This window comes from Oryctolagus cuniculus, chromosome 5 (assembly GCF_051225735.1).
Source record: "Oryctolagus cuniculus isolate XC-2025 breed Fujian yellow rabbit chromosome 5, ASM5122573v1, whole genome shotgun sequence".
Classification (NCBI taxonomy): Eukaryota; Metazoa; Chordata; class Mammalia; order Lagomorpha; family Leporidae; genus Oryctolagus; species Oryctolagus cuniculus.
In genome coordinates this window covers 84,756,507-84,778,285 of record NC_142871.1, presented here as the reverse complement: position 1 = coordinate 84,778,285, position 21,779 = coordinate 84,756,507, and the positions used below count along the sequence as shown (strand labels likewise).

The window sequence follows — 21,779 nt, the reverse complement described above, 5'->3', positions numbered from 1 at the left end:
AATTGTGAACAGAAGTTGATCACTTGGACTAGTGAGATGGCATTGGTACATGCCACCTTTATGGGATTGAGTTGGAATCCACTGGTATGTTTCTAACTCTACCATTTGGGGCAAGTCAGCTTGAGCATGTCCCAAATTGCACATCTCTCCCCTCTCTTATTCCCACTCTTATATTTAACAGTGATCACTTTTCAGTTAAGTTTCAACACTTAAGAATAACTGTGTATTGATTACAGTATTCAACCAAAAGTATTAAGTAGAACAAACAAAAAAAAATACTAAGAGGGATAAGGTATTAAGTTGTTCATCAACAGTCAGGGCAAGGGCTGATCAAGTTACTGTTTCTCATAGTGTTCATTTCACTTTATCAGGTTTCCTTTTTGGTGCTCGGTTAGTTGTCACAGATCAGGGAGAACATACGATATTTGTCCTTTTGGGACTGGCTTATTTCACTCAGCATAATGTTTTCCAAATTCCTAACAGGGATCACTTTTCAGTTAAAATTTAAACACCTAAGAATAATTGTGTGTTAATTACAGAGTTCAACCAATAGTACTAGAACAAAAAAAATACTAAAAGGGATAAAGTATTACATCGTACATCAACAGTCAGGACAAGAGCTGATCAAGTCACTGTTTCTCATAGTGTCCATGTCACTTCAACAGGTTTCCCCTTTGGTGCTCAGTTAGTTGTCGCCGATCAGGGAGAACATATGATATTTGTCCCTTTGGGACTGGCTTAGTTCACTCAGCACGATGTTTTCCAGATTCCTCCATCTTGTTGCAAATGACTGGATTTCGTTGTTTCTTACTGCTGTATAGTATTCTATAGAGTACATGTCCCATAATTTCTTTATCCAGCCTACTGTTGATGGGCATTTGGGTTGGTTCCAGGTCTTAGCTATTGTGAATTGAGCTGCAATAAACATTAATGTGCAGACAGCTTTTTTGTTTGCCAATTTCATTTCCTTTGGGTAAATTCCAAGGAGTGAGTAGGCTGGGTTGTTTGGTAGGGTTATATTCAGGTTTCTGAGGAATCTCCAGACTGATTCCATAGTAGCTTAACCAGTTTGCATTCCCACCAACAGTGGGTTAGTGTCCCTTTTTCCCCACATCCTCGCCAGCATCTGTTGTTGGTAGATTTCTGAATGTGAGCCATTCTAACCGGGGTGAGGTGAAACCTCATTGTGGTTTTGATTTGTATTTCCCTGATTGCTAGTGATCTTGAACATTTTTTCATGTGTCTGTTGGCCATTTGGATTTCCTCTTTTGAAAAATGTCTATTGAGGTCCTCGGCCCATCCCTTAAGTGGGTTGTTTTGATGTTGTGGAGTTTCTTGATTTCTTTGTATATTCTGGTTATCAACCCTTTATCTGTTGCATACTTTGCAAATATTTTTTTCCATTCTGTCGGTTGCCTCTTCACTTTCCTGACTGTTTCTTTTGAAGCACAGAAACTTCTCAATTTGAGGCAATCCCAAATGTTAATTTTGGCTTTGACTGCCTGTGCCATCTTTTGCAGGGCTGGACGAGTGGCGACAAATTCTCTCAATTTCTGTTTGCTGTGAAAGGCCTTTATTTCACCTTCATTCACAAATGAGAGCTTTGCAGGATATAATATTCTGGGCTGGCAGTTTTTCTCTCTTAGTACTTGGGCTATGCTTCACCATTCCCTCCTAGCTTGTAGGGTTTCTGATAAGAAGTCTGCTGTGAGTCTAATTGGAGATCTTCTGAGAGTAATCTGACGTTTCTCTCTTGCACATTTTAGAATCTTTTCTTTTTGTTTCACTGTGGTGAGTTTGATTACAATGTGTTGTGGTGAGGATCTCTTTTGGTCATATTTACTAGGGGTTCTATGAACTAGGATGTCTGTCCTTCTCCAAACCCGGGAAGTTCTCTGCAAGTATCTCACTAAAAAGGACTTCTAATCCTTTCTCTCTCTCCATGCCTTCAGGAACTCCTAGAACCTGAATGTTGGGTTTTTTAATAGTACCCTGTAGATTTCCAACAATATTTTTTAGATTCCTAATTTCCTCTTCTTTTTTTTTTTTGGTTTGACTGTATACTTTCCTGTGCTCTGTCTTCTAACTCTGATATTCTCTCTTTTGTTTCACTGACTGTTTTTAAGGCTCTCTAATGTGTTTGTCATTTGATCTATTGAGTTCTTCATTTCATTTTGATTTCTCTTCACTATCACACTTTCTTGTTCTGCTAGTTTCTTCATTTCATTTTGATTCCTCCTTAAGATTTCATTTTCATGAGAGAGATTTTCTGTCCTGTCCTGTATGGATTTCTGTAGTTCATGTATTTGTTTTTGATAACTTCTAAATGTTCTTATCATAAATTTTTAAAATTCTGTATCTTGCATTTCTTCCATCTCATCATCTTCATAATCTTGGCTTGGGGTGTCTTGTTCATTTGGGGGCGTGATAATGTCTTCCTTGTTCTTGTTTCCTCAGTTTCTGCGTTTGTTGCTTGGCATTGTGGAGATATTCTTTGGATTCTTCTTCCCTCGCTGTGGTGTTTTTTTCTTGTTATACTATGACTGTATTAAGTAGACTGTCTGCTTTTGATGGAGCCTTAGAGGCTTGAGATGGGCTGGCCTGAGAGCTCTGTTTGGTTCTTCAGGGTTAAGGGTGTGCCAAAGTTGACACTCTCAGGTTAGGCGTGGTAAATGGTAAATCTCTCTCTCTCTCTCTGTCTCTTTCTTTCTTTCTTTCTTTTTCTTTTCTTTTCTTTTTTTTTTGTTTTGTTTTGTTTTGTTTCGGAAGGGAAGTAATTCCACACAGCTGAGCGGAATTGAATTTAGTTAGCAGGAGAATGATATACCCACAGGAGCCAGAGATCGGAAGCTCTTTTCCAAGGACCACACAGGGAATCTGTGCTGCCCTCAGTGTGGGCTCAAATTCTCCTGCAGTCTCCCACTGGGTTGCCAAGGTTGCTGAATTGTAGCATCTCTGGAGAGTACTGACGTGAATTCTGTGAGTTCTTTCACCCACCATCTCTTTTTTCACAGTTTCAGTTCATTAGCACCATACATTCACTAGGTCCCAATCTCCTGTTACTTCACCCCTCCCAGAGTCAGGTTTTTCTGCTTGGCTGAGGGTGGGTGTAGCCCTGAGGTTGCGCTGCTTCTGACATATGTCCAAAATGGTGCCTGCTCTTTGTCTTGCTTGCCTTTGAGAGGTGAGCGGAGGGAGAGAAACTCGTGTCCGTATTGGTCACTTTTTTTTTCCTCTCTCTTCTAGTTAGCCTGGTGAACTTTTCCCCACGGGTTTCAAGCCTCGTTCCCTCTTTCCGCTTGCCCGCCGGTGTCTGGGGCTATTGAGGTTCGGCTCACCTCATGTTCCAGTGCTGGTGTGTTCATTCTGCTGCTGGTGTCCCAAGCCGTGGGATCCCACGCCCTCCACACAGGTCCACCATGAATCAGTTCTGGAAGAATTTCCTCTGCTGTTTCTTCCCCTACTCTTCCTTGAACCTGCAATATCTCCACTTTTATTAAACTGTCTCTTCCCAGACTATCAGTGTGCTCCCTTCCTATTCCGCCATCTTGCCGCTCTCATATTGTCTTATATTGTTATATAGACCTGCGCAGTCTAGAGCTTATCATTTTGTACCCATTTGCCATATTCGGGTTGTTTCTAGGAGATAGACCCTAGAGTAGAGATAGACCTCAGAGTAAACTCCAGAGAAATTCATATTCCTTTTTTAAAAGATTTATTTATTTATTTGAGAGGTAGAGTTACAGATAGTGAGAGGGAGAGACAGAGAGAAAGGTCTTCCATCCTAGGGTTCACTGCCCAGTTGGCCACAACGGCCTGAGCTGCACCGATCCGAAGCCAGGAGACTGGTGCTTCTTCAGGGTCTCACACGCAGGTGCAGGGGCCCAAGGGCTTAGGCCACCCTCTGTTGCTTTCCCAGGCCATCGCAGACAGCTGGATGGGATGAGGAGCAGCCGGTACTAGAACCGGTGCCCATATGGGATGCCAGCACTGCAGGCAGAGGATTAACCTGCTGCGCCACAGCGCCTGCCCCTCATATTCTTAACATTTGATGTTTCTGCCTTAAAAATCTACTTTGTTCTTTCTTGATGAACTAAATCAGTGGTTCTAAAACTTCATTGTGCATCACAGTCGCCCAGAGGGCTTGTTAAAATAGGTTTCTGAGCTCCAGCCCCATCTTTTCTGATTTCATAGTTCTGTGAGGGGCCTAAGGATTTGCATTTCCAGTAAGATCCCAGATGCTGCTGATGCTGCTGGTTTGGAGACCACTCAGAATTGCTGAACTCACTGCCTCCCTAGAAGGAAGCATTGATTTTTGTTTCCCTTTGTCTCTTTCTCAAGACCCAACCTAAACAAATGATTCATTTCAGTTATCCTCTTGCTGGACTCATTACCAAAAAAAAAAACCAAAAAAACCACTTTTAACTCCCTCAAAAGTATGGACCATTAATTTCATAGATACCGCTTCAAACAGTATGCCAGCTTTGTAACTAAAAACCTTCAGGAATGGGTTTTTTTTTAAAGTATACTCATAATCAACAGACTTAGCAGACTGAACCAAGTGCATTTGTAGAAGATTCTCTAGAAATTTTAAACTAAGGTCTTGTGTAGCTGAAAGTCCTATACAGTTTCTCATTTCTCAGTAGGGTGTCCCCAGTTTTGTAGACCAAAATGTCTACTCCGGCAAGTGACAATTAGGTTCTAAGTTTAATCTTGTATAGGCTGCCATTAATCAAATTTCTGATGACTCCACAACTTCCAAATCTATAAATTTCATCTTTATTTTCTAATATTTATTTATTTTATTTGATGTGCAGAGAGAGAGAAAGCTTCCATCTGTTGGTTCACTCTTCAAATGCCTGCAACAGCCAGGGCTGGGGTAGGCTAGGCTGAAGCCAGGAACCCAATCTAAGTAGTTGTTATGGACCAACTACTGAAGCCATCATCTGCTGCCTCCTAGGTGCTCATAAGTAGGAATCAAATTGGGAGGAAAGCCACAACTGGAATCCAGGAATTCCAATATGATATCTGAGTGTCCCAACAGATTTCCTAACAGGTAGGCCCACTCCAACCACATAATCTGTGGTTCCTTTTGGCTCTACAATGCTGTGCTTTTATTTGCTTGACCAAACAAGTTAGTAATAATTTTTTCTGACAATAAGATCCCTTTTTGGGGCTGGCGCTGTGGCGCAGCGGGTTAAAGCCCTGGCCTGAAGGGTCAGCATCCCATTTGGGCGCTGGTTCTGGTCCCAGCTGCTCCTCTTCTGATCCAGCTCTCTGCTATAGCCTGGGATAGCAGTGGAAGATGGCCCAAGCCCTTGGGCCCTGTACCCACATGGGAGACCCAGAAGAAGTTCCTGGCTCCTGGCTTCGGACCACACAGCTCCGGCCGTTGTGGTCATCTGGGGAGTGAACCAGCGGATGGAAGACCTCTCTCTCTGTCTCCACCTCTCTCTCTAACTCTGTCTTTCAAATAAATAAAATAAATCTTTTTTTAAAAAAAAAGATCCCTTTTTAAAAAGTTAGTATAAATTAGATTTGGCACTAAATTAGGTTTAATTGAAGATAGGTAAGCTAGCATGGTAGACAAGTATAGATTTTGTTTCATTTTTAAGTTATGGCTTTATCTTTAATTGAAAATTTTAAATTAGTAATAATTTATATATTTATGAACTAAAGTGTGACATTTCAGTACATGTATGCAGTGTCCTCCTTGACATTACCATGTGATTGGAAGCGTAACTATAGGTTTTAGATGTAAAAGCAGGATCAGAATTTATCTTGTTTTGCCCCATAGTGTTGCTTTGGTAATCAAACCGTTTACCTTTGTTAACTTTTAAAACATTTAATTTGTGAAAATATATTTCATGAAAAAACTGAGCTGTCTAAAGGGCCTTATGCAGAATATTCAAATGCACCATAATTACATACAATGCAATTTTTATTGTGTTTGAAATTCTGTTTAAGTCAGATTTTATGGAGAGCTTTGAAGATTGTGGCAACACATCCTGTTTGCATAAGTTTCACAATGATCTGATATTTAAAAAACATTGAGCCTTGAAATGCTGGGAAGGTTCTTAATTAGTGGAATATTCTGATAAGTACAAATGTTGGGAGAGATGGGGGAATATTAATAGCTCTTCCCAATTAGTAGGTATTTTTTATGTCTCATTGTGAGACATAGCAACCACCTAAGACAGATGTTTTTCCCTTTGTATGCATGAGAGTCACAAAGAGTTAAGTAACTTGCCTGTCTAACGTGTCACAATTAGTAAATGGAAAGTCTGGCTTTAATACCCAGGCTTGATGTCAAAGCCCATGCACTTTGTATAACAAACATCATTGAGAATTAGTATAAGCTGACATAAACATGTTTGAGAAGTCAGAAATAGGGTTTTGAAATATTGTGACAAGTTAATAGTGAAGATAATTTGTAGGGGGCTTAAGAAACGACTTCTGTGTACGTTATTTAAGAAAATCAGTTTATATATTCATATTCAAATCTTCCTTAATTTCAGAATTTACAGACTAAGCTCCATACTATGTAAAAAAGTTAGTACCCTGAATTGACAGCTGAACTTTTATTATTCTGACTTGTTAATGTTTCATGTCTATGCCTATTTGTCTAACTAAATTTTAAATTCATTGCGTATGGGAAGTAAATCTTGAATGCCTTAGGATTATAGCAGACTGCTGCTTATTAGGAAGATTACCTGATTCAGCAACCTCATTTTACAAATGAAGAACTGTCGCCCAGAGAGAGGAAATGAACTATCTCAGTTCATGATAGGGCAAAGACTTCTTTTCAGCAATCTGTGGGCTTATCATGGTGATTCATGAACAAAAGGACAAAATTAGTTTACAGGTTTAGTGGAGGCTTACCTTTCACCTTTGCCCTCACCTCTATCTTTTTCTTTTGACAGAGGGAAAGGGCAGAAGGAGGAGGAAATCTTTTTTTTTTTAAAAATGATCATTGGAAAAGAGAAGGAAAAAGGGAAACAGCTGCAATCTGTCAAACAATCAGATGAGCAAGGATTAGCCTAGTGTGTCAGAACTGGCAATTTAAATCCAAACCTTTCATCAAGTGCTTCTCCCGATCTAAACTGCGTTAGTAGGAATACAGAGAACAAAAGGCAGAGACAGATGAGAAGACTGGCACTCAGGCTTTGGAAGAGCTGAAAGAAAGCTTTGATTTGGCACTCTGTTACAAAGCTGGAATATGCTTCTCACTAATCAGAAAAAGAAGGCTTAGTTGTAGCAAGATAATAAATTAGAAAGTGTATTCCTAGCTGATGCCTCTTAATCCTAAAATCAATATAATCTGTTTTATCAGCTTTTAAAGAACAGTGAATTCGTTGAAAAGAACTGTACAGTTTTTACATGCCTTTTTATTTATTTATTTTTAAATCTTGAGGTCACTTTTTATCCCTGTACATATAATTCTTGACACACAAGTGGTAAATACTATAGATATAAGGAATCATTGCAAAAGCAGTGCCTCATGGCAAATGTAATTCTAATCATTTTTTTCTTTATCTATATATTTAAGTTTTATATACACATTGGCTTCTTCTTTAAATAGAAGAACTGTAACTTGATAGTTAGGCCATGTCATATAAGTAAAAATAATATACAAATGATTTTTATATGAATTTTATATAGAATTGATAAGGTTGGAGATGATTGACTTCAGAGTATATTACACATGAGTGGCAACTAGTAGTCTAGTGTAAGTATGTTTTTTTTAGGTCCATACCATTTCTTAAAAAATCAGAGCCAACATTTACAAATGGAGATATTTTGGTTACAAATTCAGACTTTTGTTTTCTTTTGAAAAATTGAGAAATCTAGGCAACATCCAACAAGACAAATTGGTCTTATCTGAAAGAGACATATTGGCCTTCATTTATTAATACACTAGTTCATTCAAAAATATTTTGTGAATGCCTGTTATGTACCAGTTTTTAATTGATCCTGAGAATACAGAAATGAACAAAACAGACAAAGCCTCTGCCTTCGTGGATGTTACATTCTATCTGGGAGACAAGAGTAAGCTAAATATCTGTGCTAATGATACTGTTAAGAAGAAAACAGTAAAGCAGAGAAAGGAAAGATAAAGTTCGATGAGCATGGGGAGTGAAGTTGAAATTTTAGCTAATGGCCTTACTATGAGAAGGGGAAGTTTGAGTGTAAACCTAAAGGAAGTTACAGAGCTTGCCATGAGAGTATATGGAGAGGGGCTGGCTCCGTAGCGCAGTAGGTTAGTCCTCTGCCTGCAGCGCTGTTATCCCATATGGGCGCCAGTTCTTGTCCCGGCTGCCCTCTTCCCATCCAGCTCTCTGCTATGGCCTTGGAAAGCAACAGAGGGTGGCCTAAGCCCTTGGGCCCCTGCACCCACGTGGGAGACCCTGAAGAAGCACCAGTCTCCTGGCTTCGGATCAGTGCAGCTCAGGCTGTTGTGGCCAACTGGGGAGTGAACCCTAGGATGGAAGACCTTTCTCTCTGTCTCTCCCTCTCACTATCTGTAACTCAAATAAATAAATAAAATCTTTGAAAAACATTTTTAAAAAAAGGGAATATGTGGAGAGAGAATTCTAAGATGGCAAATAGAAAGGACCTGAGATTGGAGCAGGTTTTCCATATTGGAGGAAGAGCGAGGAAGCTACTATATATTTGCTGTAGTTTTCTTATAGGAGAGAGATTTTTCTGTTCTGTGTATGTGTCAAAAATCAGTAAATACCCAGAGTCTTATGTTTCAAGAAGAATGGAGAAAGCTATCTCTGGGGAATAACAGATATTTCTCTTTTTTTAAAAGCTTTTTTTTTATATATATATTTGAAAGTCAGTTACACAGAGCGAGAAGGAGAGGCAGAGAGAAAGGTCCTCCATCCTCTGGCTCACTCCTCACTTGGCTGCAATGGCTGGAGCCTTGCCTATTGAAGCCAGGAGCCAGGAGCTTCCTCTGGGTCTCTCACACGGGTGCAGGGGCCCAAGGACTTGGGCCATCTTCTGCTTCATTCCCAGGCCATAGCAGAGAGCTGGATTGGAAGTGGAGCAGCCAGGACTCAAACTGGCACCCATATGGGATGCAGGCACTGCAAAGGGTAGCTTTACTCACTATGCTACAGTGCTGACCCCAATATTGAGTATTTCTAGGCAAAGTGTTGAAAAGAATCATCCTAGACACAATTATGAAGTAAATTGATGAGAACTATGACTAGTGTGCAGAAGAGATGCCTAAGGAAAACTTTAATGAGTGGAAAGTAAGATTAATGTTTCAGTATGCTTTGTCTTTGCATGTGTGATCCTGCTGTTAGGTATTAAGTGGGAAATTTCCTCTTATATCTAAACCTTTTATAGGTTTTAAATTCTGTAATAGTGTCCATAAAGTGCATTAGGAATTGTGGTTAAGTGAAGCCATTTGCAGTTACGGATCTCAGTAAGACAGAGAACTTAGAAGACAGGTTATGTGGAAAAGTCAGTTGTTTGTGATGTGTACTGTTGCAACTGAGAAGAACACATGCAAGGAGCAGTGGAATGTTATGTGTAGATTATTTTCTGAAGTCAGACACAAGACAGAGGTCTTAGATAGTTGGAGTTACTCCTTAAAAATCCCTCAAAAAGACTTAACAGACCTCTGCTCACTGATTCCAACATAGCCAATTTTGTTCCCCAGTGCTGGAAGCAGACCTCAGTTTGTCAGTTGGGTATCAGATGAAATAGTCTGCAATGTAGTCTGGGAACAAAACTGACCACTGTCACCGAAACATTTTTAAACACTGGAACTCTACTCAGCACAGGATGTACCACCCAGTGAGAAATATGAACGAACTAAGACTACCAGGGAGAAAAATGATCAGTTCCTCTTTTCACTTACTCTGTGGCATAGTTTCCTTGTGTGTGCAGCAATGCCGTGTACTATGTAAGTTATTTTTCTCTTTCATCTAACTAAATTCAGGGAAGGTACTCAGTTCTATTGAATCGCCCAGTTACTTGTATTATTCCACAAAGCAAAAGAAAATAGGTATTATGTTCTTGAAGTCTGATTTTATTCAGTAATAGGTTCTTTTTTTTTTTTTTTCATAAAATATTCCCCATGCTTAAAAGCTGTGTAAACATATATCAAGGCAAACCAATTAATAGCTTTACGTAATCTCTGGGATAGCTTACAGTAAAAATAGACTTAAAGTTTTCTCTCCCAGTGGTTACTGTACCCTTTGATTATGGTCTCTGTTGTTATGGTAAGAAACCAGTATCAGGTAAGGGGCTTTGTTGCATGCTTATGATTTTGGATGCCAAAATATTGTAGCAGTGTTGGAGATATCAAGAGATTAAATTGCAGCGTCAATTCGGGATGTGTAACATCACCAGACTTGATGTTATATAAAAATGCCATCTTAATCCTAGATTTTATATGTATTTCAAATTTTCATAAATTATGGAGCCCAGTTTGTACTTTTGAATCTTCTCTTGTCAGTTTTCTAGATTACATATAAATGAAATAGATTTTATTATGTTCTTACTGAATACTGACTTACATAATAATTCATTCTGTGATTTTTAGGAGGAAACACAATCATTATTAGAAAACCTGCATGTTTACCATGTGAATTATTTTCTGGCTTTGAAATGTCTTCATAACTTCACCTCTTCTCTTCCCAAGTACCCACTGGGTCGACAGGTAACTAAGGTGTCCTCATTTGGAATCTATAAAGTAGGGATACTACTGCTTTCTTCCTTTGATTTGTATAGCATTCAGGCATCAGAACTGGAAATGAGTCCACATAAAATGACAGCACAGTCTAAATGCATTCCAGCTGTACACATTGGTGGTAATTAAAATAATGTTTTTTGTTCTGATGAATGCTAGTGATGGTGATTGTCGTACCATGTGTTTGTGCAGGGGCATTTAAACTTTCCCTCTTTAAACTTCTTTTTCTCCTATTCTGAGAGTTGCTTCTCTGCTCTTAGTGAACTGGAAGAAGGTATCTGTTTGATATTGCTAATGGTTAACCTTCAGTTGCACCAAGAAGTTCAACAGAAGCAGTAGTTCTGTTTGCAGTTCTGGCCTTTGTGTAGAACCTTAATCCTTATGACCCACCTGTAGAATAGATGAAAATGGAAAAGGTCCACATTCCTAGATCTTCACATCATAACTCCAATCTTTGGAGAGCAAATGCAAGCATGTAAGAGTAACTTGTTTATGAAGCAATTTCTGCCATTGAGCATCTTTTTGTCACTTTTATTATTTTCCTTTTCCAAAGTAACCAGTGATACTAGCCACTCCCCAAATAGTTCTGTTTTACTTTTGAGAAAATTGTGTTGTTACAGAGCCTGATTCTGTTCTTATCTAAATAAAATAGTTGTTTTAATAACATTAATTTTGTGTTGACCATGTATGATATTCCCAAATGAATAGTATGTAAACTTAGCATACCACTTTTGGTTCCTCATGAATATGCTGTTCACTTACAGATCAGAGAGTTGTACTGCACATGTCTAGAAAAGAACATATGGGATTCAGAGGAGTATGCATCAGCGTTGCAGCTACTGAGGTAGGGTTGGCTTCTTTTTTAATTTTTATTTTTGGTCTGCTCTGAGTCTGCCAGTAACACCTTCCTTCAACACTCTGCCTGCCAAGTTTCATGAGTAGCCATGTTGTGTCTAAGAACATTATATGTATCTCAATTTGTGCTTGTAGCTTATGGTATCTTTAATGTAGCAATCATCCATGTCTTTGTTAGCTTTACCTTGCTTTAAAGGAGACCCAGTGATAGTTGAGTCAAATATTGACAAAACACGAGGAGAGCCCAGGTATGGATCATTTGGACCCTATCGGCTTGACATCATGGCAGGGAAAATAAATCTTGGAAGATAAGGTCACCATGGCCCTGTCCTGCTTGGGTGGAGGAACAGCATCATTGGGTGATACGCACTCTGTAAAGGAGGTCACTGCTGACCTTGATTAGAAGCAAAAAGAAATACGCAGTGCCCCTTGAAGCCTTCCCCCTACTGGGAAGCTGGCTCTGTCCCACATTAGCATTGGATAATTCATAAATTCTTTATCTATTATTATATAATTATCTTAGGCTATTAACAGGTGCAATCCCTGACACATATACCTTTTTTTTTTAAAGATTTATTTGAAAGTCAGAGTTACACAGAGAGAGGAGTGGCAGAGAGAGAGAGGTCTTCCATCCGATGGTTCACTGCCCAATTGGCTGCAATGGCTGGAGCTGTGCCGATCCAAAGCCAGGATACTCTTCTGGGTCTCCCATGTGGGTGCAGGGGCCCAAGGACTTGGGCCATCCTCCACTACTTTCCCAGGCCGTAGCAGAGAGCTAGATCAGAAGTGGAGCAGCCGGGTCTTGAACCGGCATCCATATGGGATGCTGGCACTTCAGGCCAGGGTGTTAACCCACTGTGCCACAGCGCCGGCCCCCTGAAGGCTTTTGCTTAAGGCTGTTTTAAAATAGAGACAGCTCCAACTCCCTTCAGCCAAAAAGAAAATTCACTGCAAGAATACTGGAGGATCTTCTTGAGTCCATGAGTTGGAAACCAGGAAGAGAAATTCTCTTTGTCACTAGGGGCAACAGGCTTTCCTCGGTTCCTTTTTGCCAGCAGAATAATCAATTAGTTCAAAGAGATGAAAGTAAGGATAGAAGCGTTCATTGAAGTATGTTTTCAGGGAGGAACAGGCCAGTTGAGAGAGCTCATGGCCAAGAAGTATGCCTTTTAAAGGTAGAACATTTGTATTCCTTGGCCTCTATTTATATGTATGGTGACTTTTTATCTTTGATAAAAATAATGTGCACTTGACAAAGAGAAAGAGAAGTCAGTTTTGAGTTAAACTTCTGCATAGTTTTGTATTTTTTCTCAGTGTATATAATTGCTTATATAAAAATATAAAGAAGTCTAAAAACTGAATATTTGTTAATATGGGCACAGTAGGAGGAATATTGACACTGAAAAGCACTTTAAGTCCAGATACTTAATAACACAAATATTAGTGATCTAGCAGGTGCAGTGTAAGATAGGAAACTAATTTCATGCTATCTGGAAAAATAAGTCCCATGGAAACTCAATCTGAAAGGCTGTATTTTATTTCACTTTCTAAAATCCCAGTAAGATTTCCTTGTATTCATAAGATTACTTCAACTAGAATATTTCTGAGACTTCTCTTGCTTTCTCTTCATGTAAGCATTCCTATTTCAAACACCCAGTTGATTCTTACTGGACACTGTAATACAGGATGCAGACATCTCAATTACATCTTACCTGCTGCACATGATGGCCTACCAAGAAGTATTAGCTTTTTTTTTTTTTTTAAGATTTTATTTTATTTATTTGACAGGTAGAGAAACAGACAAAGAGAAAGGTCTTCCTTTCGTTGGTTCACTCCCCAAATGGCCACAGTGGCTGGAGCTGCACCAATCTGAAGCCAGGGGCAGGTGCTTCTTCCTGGTCTCCCATGTGGGTGCAGGGCCCAAGCACTTGGGCCATCCTCCACTGCTATCCTAGGCCATAGCAGAGAGCTGGACTGAAAGAGAACAACTGGGACTAGAATCGGCACCCACATGGGATGCCGGCGCCACAGGTGGAGGATTAACCCAGTGCGCCAGGGCGCTGGCCCAGAAATATTAGTTTTTTTTTTAATATTTATTTATTTATTTATTTGAAAGGGAGAGTTACAGAGAGACAGAGAGAGAAATCTTCCATCTACTGGTTCACTCCCCAAATGGCTGCAATGGGCAAGGCTGGACCAGGCGGAAGCCAGGAGCTTTTTCCAGGTCTCCCACGTGGGTGCAGGGGTGCAAGAACTTGGGCCATCTTCTGTTGCTTTCCTAGGCACATTAGCAGGGAGCTGGATTGGAAGTGGAGCAACCAGGACTCAAACCAGTGCCCACTTGGGATGCCAGCATTGCACTCAGTGGCTTTTCCCACTATGCCACAATGCCAACCCCAAAATATTAATTTTTAAACTCCAGAATATCTGATCAAACTTAAGTTTGACAACCCTTTCTTTTTTGTGAACTCAGGGTTATATTTTTAAGTACATCAGTAAAATATGTGTATATTTCTTCTTACTAAAGTTGTCTCTAACATATGCTGGAATTAAATTTCCTTATTTTGACATACAAGGTTCCTCAAAGGTCTGTGGTATCCAAAAGGGACCATGACTTCCATTTGCTTTAGAGCAGCTGTTCACCAAGGGCTTAGGTCATGAAATGCTTTATCATTGCATAGTCATTGCCTTATTTAACCACTCAAAAAATGTTTTTAATGCTAGATTTGTTGAGCCATTCATCTAATAACAAAGATGACCCTGGTCCTTTACCTACACAGAGTTTTGGTAAAGTAAGAGATTCAGGTGGACAGGTGGGCATGCAGCTACGATCGAGCGGTAATTGCTTTGATGCAGGAGGTCTAGAGTGCTAAGGAACCAATAGACTGGATAGTAAACCTCCATTTGTGAGTACAAATAGCTTCTCCAGTGGCATCTAATATGAAACATACTTTTGGCTTCTATTTCATTGTTAGTGTCATATGAGATTGCTTTATTAATCTGAAATTGTTTATCTCTGTGAGGATTGTTTCATAGGCCTTTTGTCTTTGTTTTCTTAATTTCCAGACTTCATATGTATACATTTGCAGATTTGAGTTTTGAATATTTCTCCAAGCTGCTTTATAATGGTGATGTCTCTTTAGAACTTGAGAATTCTGTTAGAAGATCTTTCATTTCTCATGGATTAGCCATTTTCTCCTTATAGCTTATTCTCATAATCAGAGGTTTATATAGTTAGTCCTTAACCAGAAATTATTGGCTTTTCTTCTTTGTTCTTCTTTCATGGAGAGAGAGAGAGAGAGAGACACAGAGACAGAGACAGAGAGAGAAAGAGAGAAATAGAAACAGAGAGAGGTCTTCTATCTGCTGGTTCATTCCCTAAATGACCACAGAAGCCAAAGCTAAACAGAACCAAAACCAGGAGCGAGGAACTCCATCCCAGTCTCCTACATGGATGGCAGTGGTCCAAGTACTTGGAGCATCTTCTGCTGCTGCCTTTCTAAGCCCACCAACAGGAAGGTAGATTGGAAATAGAGTCAGCCAGAACTCAAACTGGTGCTGTGATGCGGGATGCTGGAATTGAAGGCACTGGCTAAATCCACTGCTTCACAACTCTGACCCCAAGAAATCATTGGTTTTTCATGTGATGAAACAGAACACCCCGTTGCCCTGCAGGATGATTGTGTTTAATGATTGCTTAGTGATTTTCTTTCTATCTTAAAGAAGCTTTAGACACACACGTACACACAGATTAAGTACCACACATGTGTTTTGAAACATTTACTTAAAGGTTATGTAATCATTTCTTAATCTAGTTAGTTAAAGATAAATAGCTCTTTTGCAGCATTAATATGACCTTAGACATGTTTTTTTTTTCTTTCCTTTAATTCTCATGTAGTGGTTTTCCAGCTTTTTAATTTTGATATGTTTTTGTCGGTGCTATCCTTTTGAAACAAATGCTAGTTGGGATGCATCATAACTGCAAAATATTGGCCGGTGCCGTGGCTCAATAGGCTAATCCTTCGCCTGCAGCGCCGGCACACCGGGTTCTAGTCCCGGTTGCCCCTCTTCCAGGCCAGCTCTCTGCTATGGCCCGGGAGTGCAGTGGAGGATGGCCCAAGTCCTTGGGCCCTGCACCTACATGGGAGACCAGGAGAAGCACCTGGCTCCTGGCTTTGAATCAGCGCGATGCACCGGCCGCAGCGCACCGGCAACGGCAGCCATTGGAGGGTGAACCAACGGCAAAAGGGAAGACCTTTCTCTCTGTCTCTCTCTCTCTCTCTCACTTTCAACTCTGCCTGTCAAAAAAAAAAAGGAAAGAAAAAAAGAAAAAAGTAACTGGAAAACATTCTCACTGACTGACTCACTCTTCTCATTTTTTCTTAAACTGATGACAGGTAGACTTTTTTGTTTTGTTTTGTTTTGTTTTGACAGATAGAGTTAGACAGTGAGAGAGAGAGAGAGAGAGACAGAGAGAAAGGTCTTCCTTCCATTGGTTCACTCCCCTAATGGCTGCTATGGACAGCATGCTGCACCTATCCAAAGCCAGGAGCCAGGTGCTTCTTCCTGGTCTCCCATGTGGGTGCAGGGCCCAAGCACTTGGGCCATCCTCCACTGCTCTCCCGGGCCACAACAGAGAGCTGGACTGGAAGAGGAGCAACTGGGACTAGAACCCGGCATCCATATGGGATGCCGGCGCCACAGGCGGAGGATTAACCAAGTGAGCCACGGCACCAGCCCCAACAGGTAGACTTTTGCACCCCATCAAAACTAGTTTTATCAAAGTCTCCATTGACCTCCATGTTCTTAAATGTAATGGTCAATTCTGTCTTGATTTGTCTTAGCCTATTAACAGCATTTGACCCAGTTCAGGGCTCAGACTCTCTTGGTTTTCTTTCTTCCTCAGTTTATAACCCTTCTCAGTCATCTTTGGTGCTTTTTCTTCTCCTTAATTTAGCATTGTGCTTGGAAGCTAGGTGTGAGCCCATACTTCTTTCCTTAGATTCTGTCCATTTAATCCCTCCACATGTATGTACAATACACACCTCAAAGTTAACCTGTGCAGAAACTGAGCTGGGGATCTTGCCCTTGAAACCTGTCATCTTGCTGCATTCTTTTCATCCTTCTGGTTGTTTAAGCCAAAAACCTGAGCTCTGCTGTCCAAATTTCTCAAAACTCAGACCTCTTCTTCCTTCACTAGAACTGCCATGTTTCAGATAACTGTCATCTCATATGGATTAATGCAGTGGCCTTGTATCTTGTTTTCCTGCTTCCACACACACTCCACTAAAGATTTTTCTCAAATTAGCCATAGTAGTACCTATATCATATAGTAGTACCTATATCATAAAGTTGTGAGTTTCAAATCATGCTTACTATATAAATGTTATCTTTATTAGTATTACATGTTGTCCCACTTCATTTTTAAAAAAAAATTTTTAAGACTTATTTATTTACTTGAAAGTGTTACACAGAGATAAAGAGAGGCAGAGAGAGAGAGAGAAAGAGGTCTTCCATCCTCTGGTTCACTCCGCAATTGGCTGCAACAGCCAGAGCTGCATCAATCTGAAGCCAGGAGCTTCTCCCAGGTCTCCCACATGAATGCAGGGGCCCAAGGACTTGGGCCAACTTCCACTGCTTTCCCAGGCCATAGCAGAGAGCTGAATTGGAAGTGGAGCAGCCAGATCTCAAAGCAGTGCCCATGTGGGATGCCAGCACTGCAGATGGCAGCTTTGATCTGCTATGCCACAGCGGCAGCCCTGCCCCCTTCATTTTTTATAATCATATAATGTCCCATGTTTTGAAAGTATCAACATTTTATTTAATTGACACATATATAAGTTGTTTCTAATTCTTCACTGTTACAAAGAGTAATAGTGTGTGTATTTGTACATTTATATAATTCACAAAATACATAAGTGAAGATTTTCTGAGTCTAAAATATAAACACTGTTGTACTTAGGTACATTTGCACTAACAACCTACCATTGTGTTTCCTTACCCTCTTGCTGATGTTGGAAGTTATCAGGCTTAACCATCTTTCTTTGTTTTCTTCTAGGATTTTATGATTAATGGATTAGTTCTTTCCCCTGCATGACATTATCCTTACATTTTTATTCTACCTTAAATATATTTCTGTGTATGATGTAAGGTGGTGACATTTTTTTATAATACCTTTTTCCCACAGATTTGAAACTCTATCTCTGTCATTTGCCAAACTCCCTTTGAATTCCATTTTTCTGCAAACTTCTTGAAACACAATATATGTTAAAAATTGATAAATGTTGGGGCTGGCACTGTGGCACAGTGGGTTAACACCCTGGCCTGAAGTGCCAGCATCCCATATGGGCACCGGTTCGAGACCCAGCTGCTCCACTTCAGATCCGGCACTCTGCCGGAAAGCAGTAGAAGATGGCCCAAGTCCTTGGGCCCCTGCACCCACATAGGAGACTGGGAGGAAGCTCTTGGCTCCTTGCTTCTGATCAGCACAGCTCCAGCCATTGTAGCCATTTGGGGAGTGACCCAGTGGATGGAAGACTCTTTCTCTCTGCCTCTCCTCTCTCTCTCTGTGTAACTCTGACTTTCAAATAAATAAATAAATATTTTTTAAAAAATTGATAAATGTTATAGAAAAATATTAGAATTAAGGGGAGAGCCATTGGAGGGGTCACACAAGTAAATTTAGATTTTAAAGTGATTTCTTCTTTCTAGGTTTTTATTTTCTTATATTGATCTGTCTGTTCCTATCTAAGTACTGTCTGATTTTAATCACTGTATCTTATACCTTTTGTTATTATAACAGCCCTGTTGCATACAGTCAAGTACATACATATTTGTCTTTCTCAGAAACAATTACTATTCTAGATAAACTTAGAATACTTGTATTGGATTTGATAATATGGCCACTGAAATTTTGTTTCAAACAGTGTTAAAAGTATAGGTTAATCTGAAATGATTTGTGTCTTTATAATTTGAATGTTTGAATTTAACATATCAATTCACTTATTCAGAATCGCAGTTTTTTTGTGTCTTACATATTTAAGTGTATGGCTATATATTCTATAGCTTTTTTTTGCCATTTTTGAACATACTTTTTTCATTATAGTTTAATATATGTTGCTTACATATAAATTGAATATTTTTTATATTCACATATCTTATTACACTTCTTAGATTTTTTTTTTTTTTTTGACAGGCAGAGTGGACAGTGAGAGAGAGAGACAGAGAGAAAGGTCTTCCTTTTTGCTGTTGGTTCACCCTCCAATGGCCGCCACGGCTGACACGCTGCGGCCGGCGCACCACGCTGATCCAATGGCAGGAGCCAGGTACCTATCCTGGTCTCCCATGGGGTGCAGGGCCCAAGCACTTGGACCATCCTCCACTGCACTCCCTGGCCACAGCAGAGAGCTGGCCTGGAAGAGGGGCAACCGGGACAGAATCCGGCGCCCCGACCGGGACTAGAACCCGGTGTGCCGGTGCCGCAAGACGGAGGATTAGCCTAGTGAGCTGCGGCTCCGGCTACACTTCTTAGATTTTCTAACATTACACAATCATGCAAATAGTAAATTTTGTCTCCTCTATGTTTATACTGTCTGCCTCTTATTTTATTACAGTGATTAGATTCTATGATATTGAATAATAATTATAAAAGCAGGAATCTTTGATGATTCTGTATGTGTGTAATTTTACTGGAAAAAAATTGGATTAATTACATTGTTGGAGTGGTTAGAGATCTTCCATCCCCTGATTCACTCCCCAAATGGCTGCAAAGGCTGGGACTGGGTCATCTGCTGCTTTCCAAGGCACATCTCTAGGACCTGAATGCAAAGTGGAGCAGTCAGTATTCAAACTGGCACTCATGGGATGCTGACATCATAGATGGCTTAACCCGCTGCTCAACGGTGGCCCCTGGTTAAATGATTTCTAATTAGCCTTATCTTAAGACTTACTGTTCTACATGAAACCAGAGAGTTTGTGGAAAAAAGTAAAATCATTTCATTTATTACTCTGTAGACTATAAGCATGTAGTCTTTGTCTAAGAATAAGAGAAGTAAATGACTGACTCCCTGGAAGTTTTTATATGAAGTGAAATTGCTAACCCTTTCAATTAAATATCACATTAAAAGTTATGCCTATTAAGGTTTGGTTTCAAAATTATGAGACATGGTGCCATTTATTTTATTTATTTCTTTTTTGGCACACTGAAGTTGAATGATAGTCTAAGCTTGGCCTTCCTTTTTATTCAGTTATTTTGAGCTCAAAATATATGCACAATGTGACTGCCTGTGGTCTGGGGAGCTAATGATCAGTGTGCTGCTAATGTCAGGCCTCCAGCCAAATTAGCCCTGCCTCTTCTCTCCTCCACACAAGCCAGTGCCTGTGATTTCTTGAACACTGGAAATACTGATTGTGTGAAAAGAGCTAAAGGTCAGGTACAACTGGTTGTTCAAGTGTGTCTGACTTCTCTTAGTTTTTGACATATTAAGTGCTATTCATTCTCAGGTAAAGATTACACTTTAAATAATTATTGTAGAAAGAGGAAGAGCACCTTTTTACTTTTTAAAATGGGTAAAATTTAGTATAACTGAATGAGTTTCTGTATTTTTGTTTTCTTTTGTTTCTTAGGGGGGGTTTAGATTTTTGTCAAAGTAACCAGTTTAATTTATTAGTAGTCATAGTCTATTTAGCTGTGAGTGTGTGTGTGTGTGTAAAGGCAGAGTGACAAAGAGAGCGGGAGAGACAGAGACGAGAAAGATCTGTCTGCTGGTTCACTCCCCAGATGTCCACAATAGCCAGGGCTAGGCCTGCCGGAACTGGGAGCCTCCCTCTTCTGGGTCTCCCACATGGATTCAGGAGCCCAAACACTTGGGCCATCTTCTGCTGCTTTCCCAGGCATGTTAGCAGGGAGCTGGCTCAGAAATGGAGCAGCCGGACTTAAACTGGCCCCCATATGAGATTCCAGCGTCACAGGTGTGGCTTAACACACTCTGCAACAATGCTGGTCTCCAGCTTTGTGTCTTTTTCCCACTTAGTAATAATAATAATTTTTCTAAATTTTTTTATTATTGAAAAATGTTTGTCATACATAAGTCAGTCCTGCAGAATGCTCCATATTCTGCATTTGATGGTTTATGCCTTTATGGTTTAGCATTAGAACTTGTAGTCATTATAGTCTTTTTTTTTTTAATATATGACTGACAGTGATCAAAGATACATAGCACATTTTATGAAATGTACTCCTAATCCTCCGCCTAGCGGCGCCGGCACACCAGGTTCTAGTCCCGGTCGAGGCACCGGATTCTGTCCCGGTTGCCCCTCTTCCAGGCCAGCTCTCTGCTGTGGCCAGGGAGTGCAGTGGAGGATGGTCCAAGTGCTTGGGCCCTGCACCCCGTGGGAGACCAGGATAAGCACCTGGCTCCTGCCTTCAGATCAGCGCGGTGCGCTGGCCGTGGCAGCCATTGGAGGGTGAACCAACGGCAAGGGAAGACCTTTCTCTCTGTCTCTCTCTCTCACTGTCCACTCTGCCTGTCGAAAAAAAAAAAAAAAGGTACTCAATTTTTTTTTAACATTTATTTATTTTACTTGAAAGAGTTACAGAGAAACAGAGGCAGAGGCAGCGAGAGAGAGAGAGAAGTCTTCCATTCACTTGTTGTTCACTCCCTAAATGGCCACAATGACCAGAGCTGGGCCTATCCGAAGTCAGAAGCCAGGAGCTTCTGAGTCTCCCATGCGGGTGCAGAGGGCCAAGGGCTTGGGCCATCTTCTGCTTTCCCAGGCCATAGCAGAGAGCTGGTGGGAAGTGGAGCAGCTGGGACTCAGACCTGCGCCCATATGGGATGCTGGTGCTTCAGGCAGCAGCTTTACCTGCTATGCTGCAGTGCCCGCCCCAGTCATTATAGTCTTAATTGATTTAGTTCCTTTTGTTGGGAATAGTTTGTATACCTGTGAAATGCTACCACTTAGTGCTTTTAAATACTGACCTGATTGCATCTGATGTGTTACCAAGTGTGATCTTAGTGGGGCTATCCTATATGTCATGGCTCTGAGAATAGGATGGTAATTTTCGAATATCTGTGTTCTCCCTCCATTTCTATCAAAGATTTTCTCTATGGCCTTGAATGCATAACTCAACCACTCTGCCTATGCTATAATAACAAGCAAAATTGCCTCCTGAGTTTAAAGTTCCATGACTTTACTGACATGCTATGCAGCC

At 40.4% G+C, this 21,779-nt stretch overlaps 1 protein-coding gene across 15 annotated transcripts in view; it reads left to right on the top strand.

Moving 5' to 3' along the window:
* ORC3 (origin recognition complex subunit 3) overlaps positions 1 to 21,779 on the top strand; it is a 95,249-nt gene that overhangs the window by 33,935 nt on the left and 39,535 nt on the right. For all 15 annotated transcript variants that reach the window (XM_089332920.1, XM_089332918.1, XM_051854484.3 and 12 more), the window contains 2 exons: positions 10,565 to 10,681; positions 11,476 to 11,555. In XM_089332920.1, the coding sequence (XP_089189046.1) occupies positions 10,565 to 10,681; positions 11,476 to 11,555 (197 nt within the window). The remainder of the gene's footprint in view (positions 1 to 10,564; positions 10,682 to 11,475; positions 11,556 to 21,779) is intronic.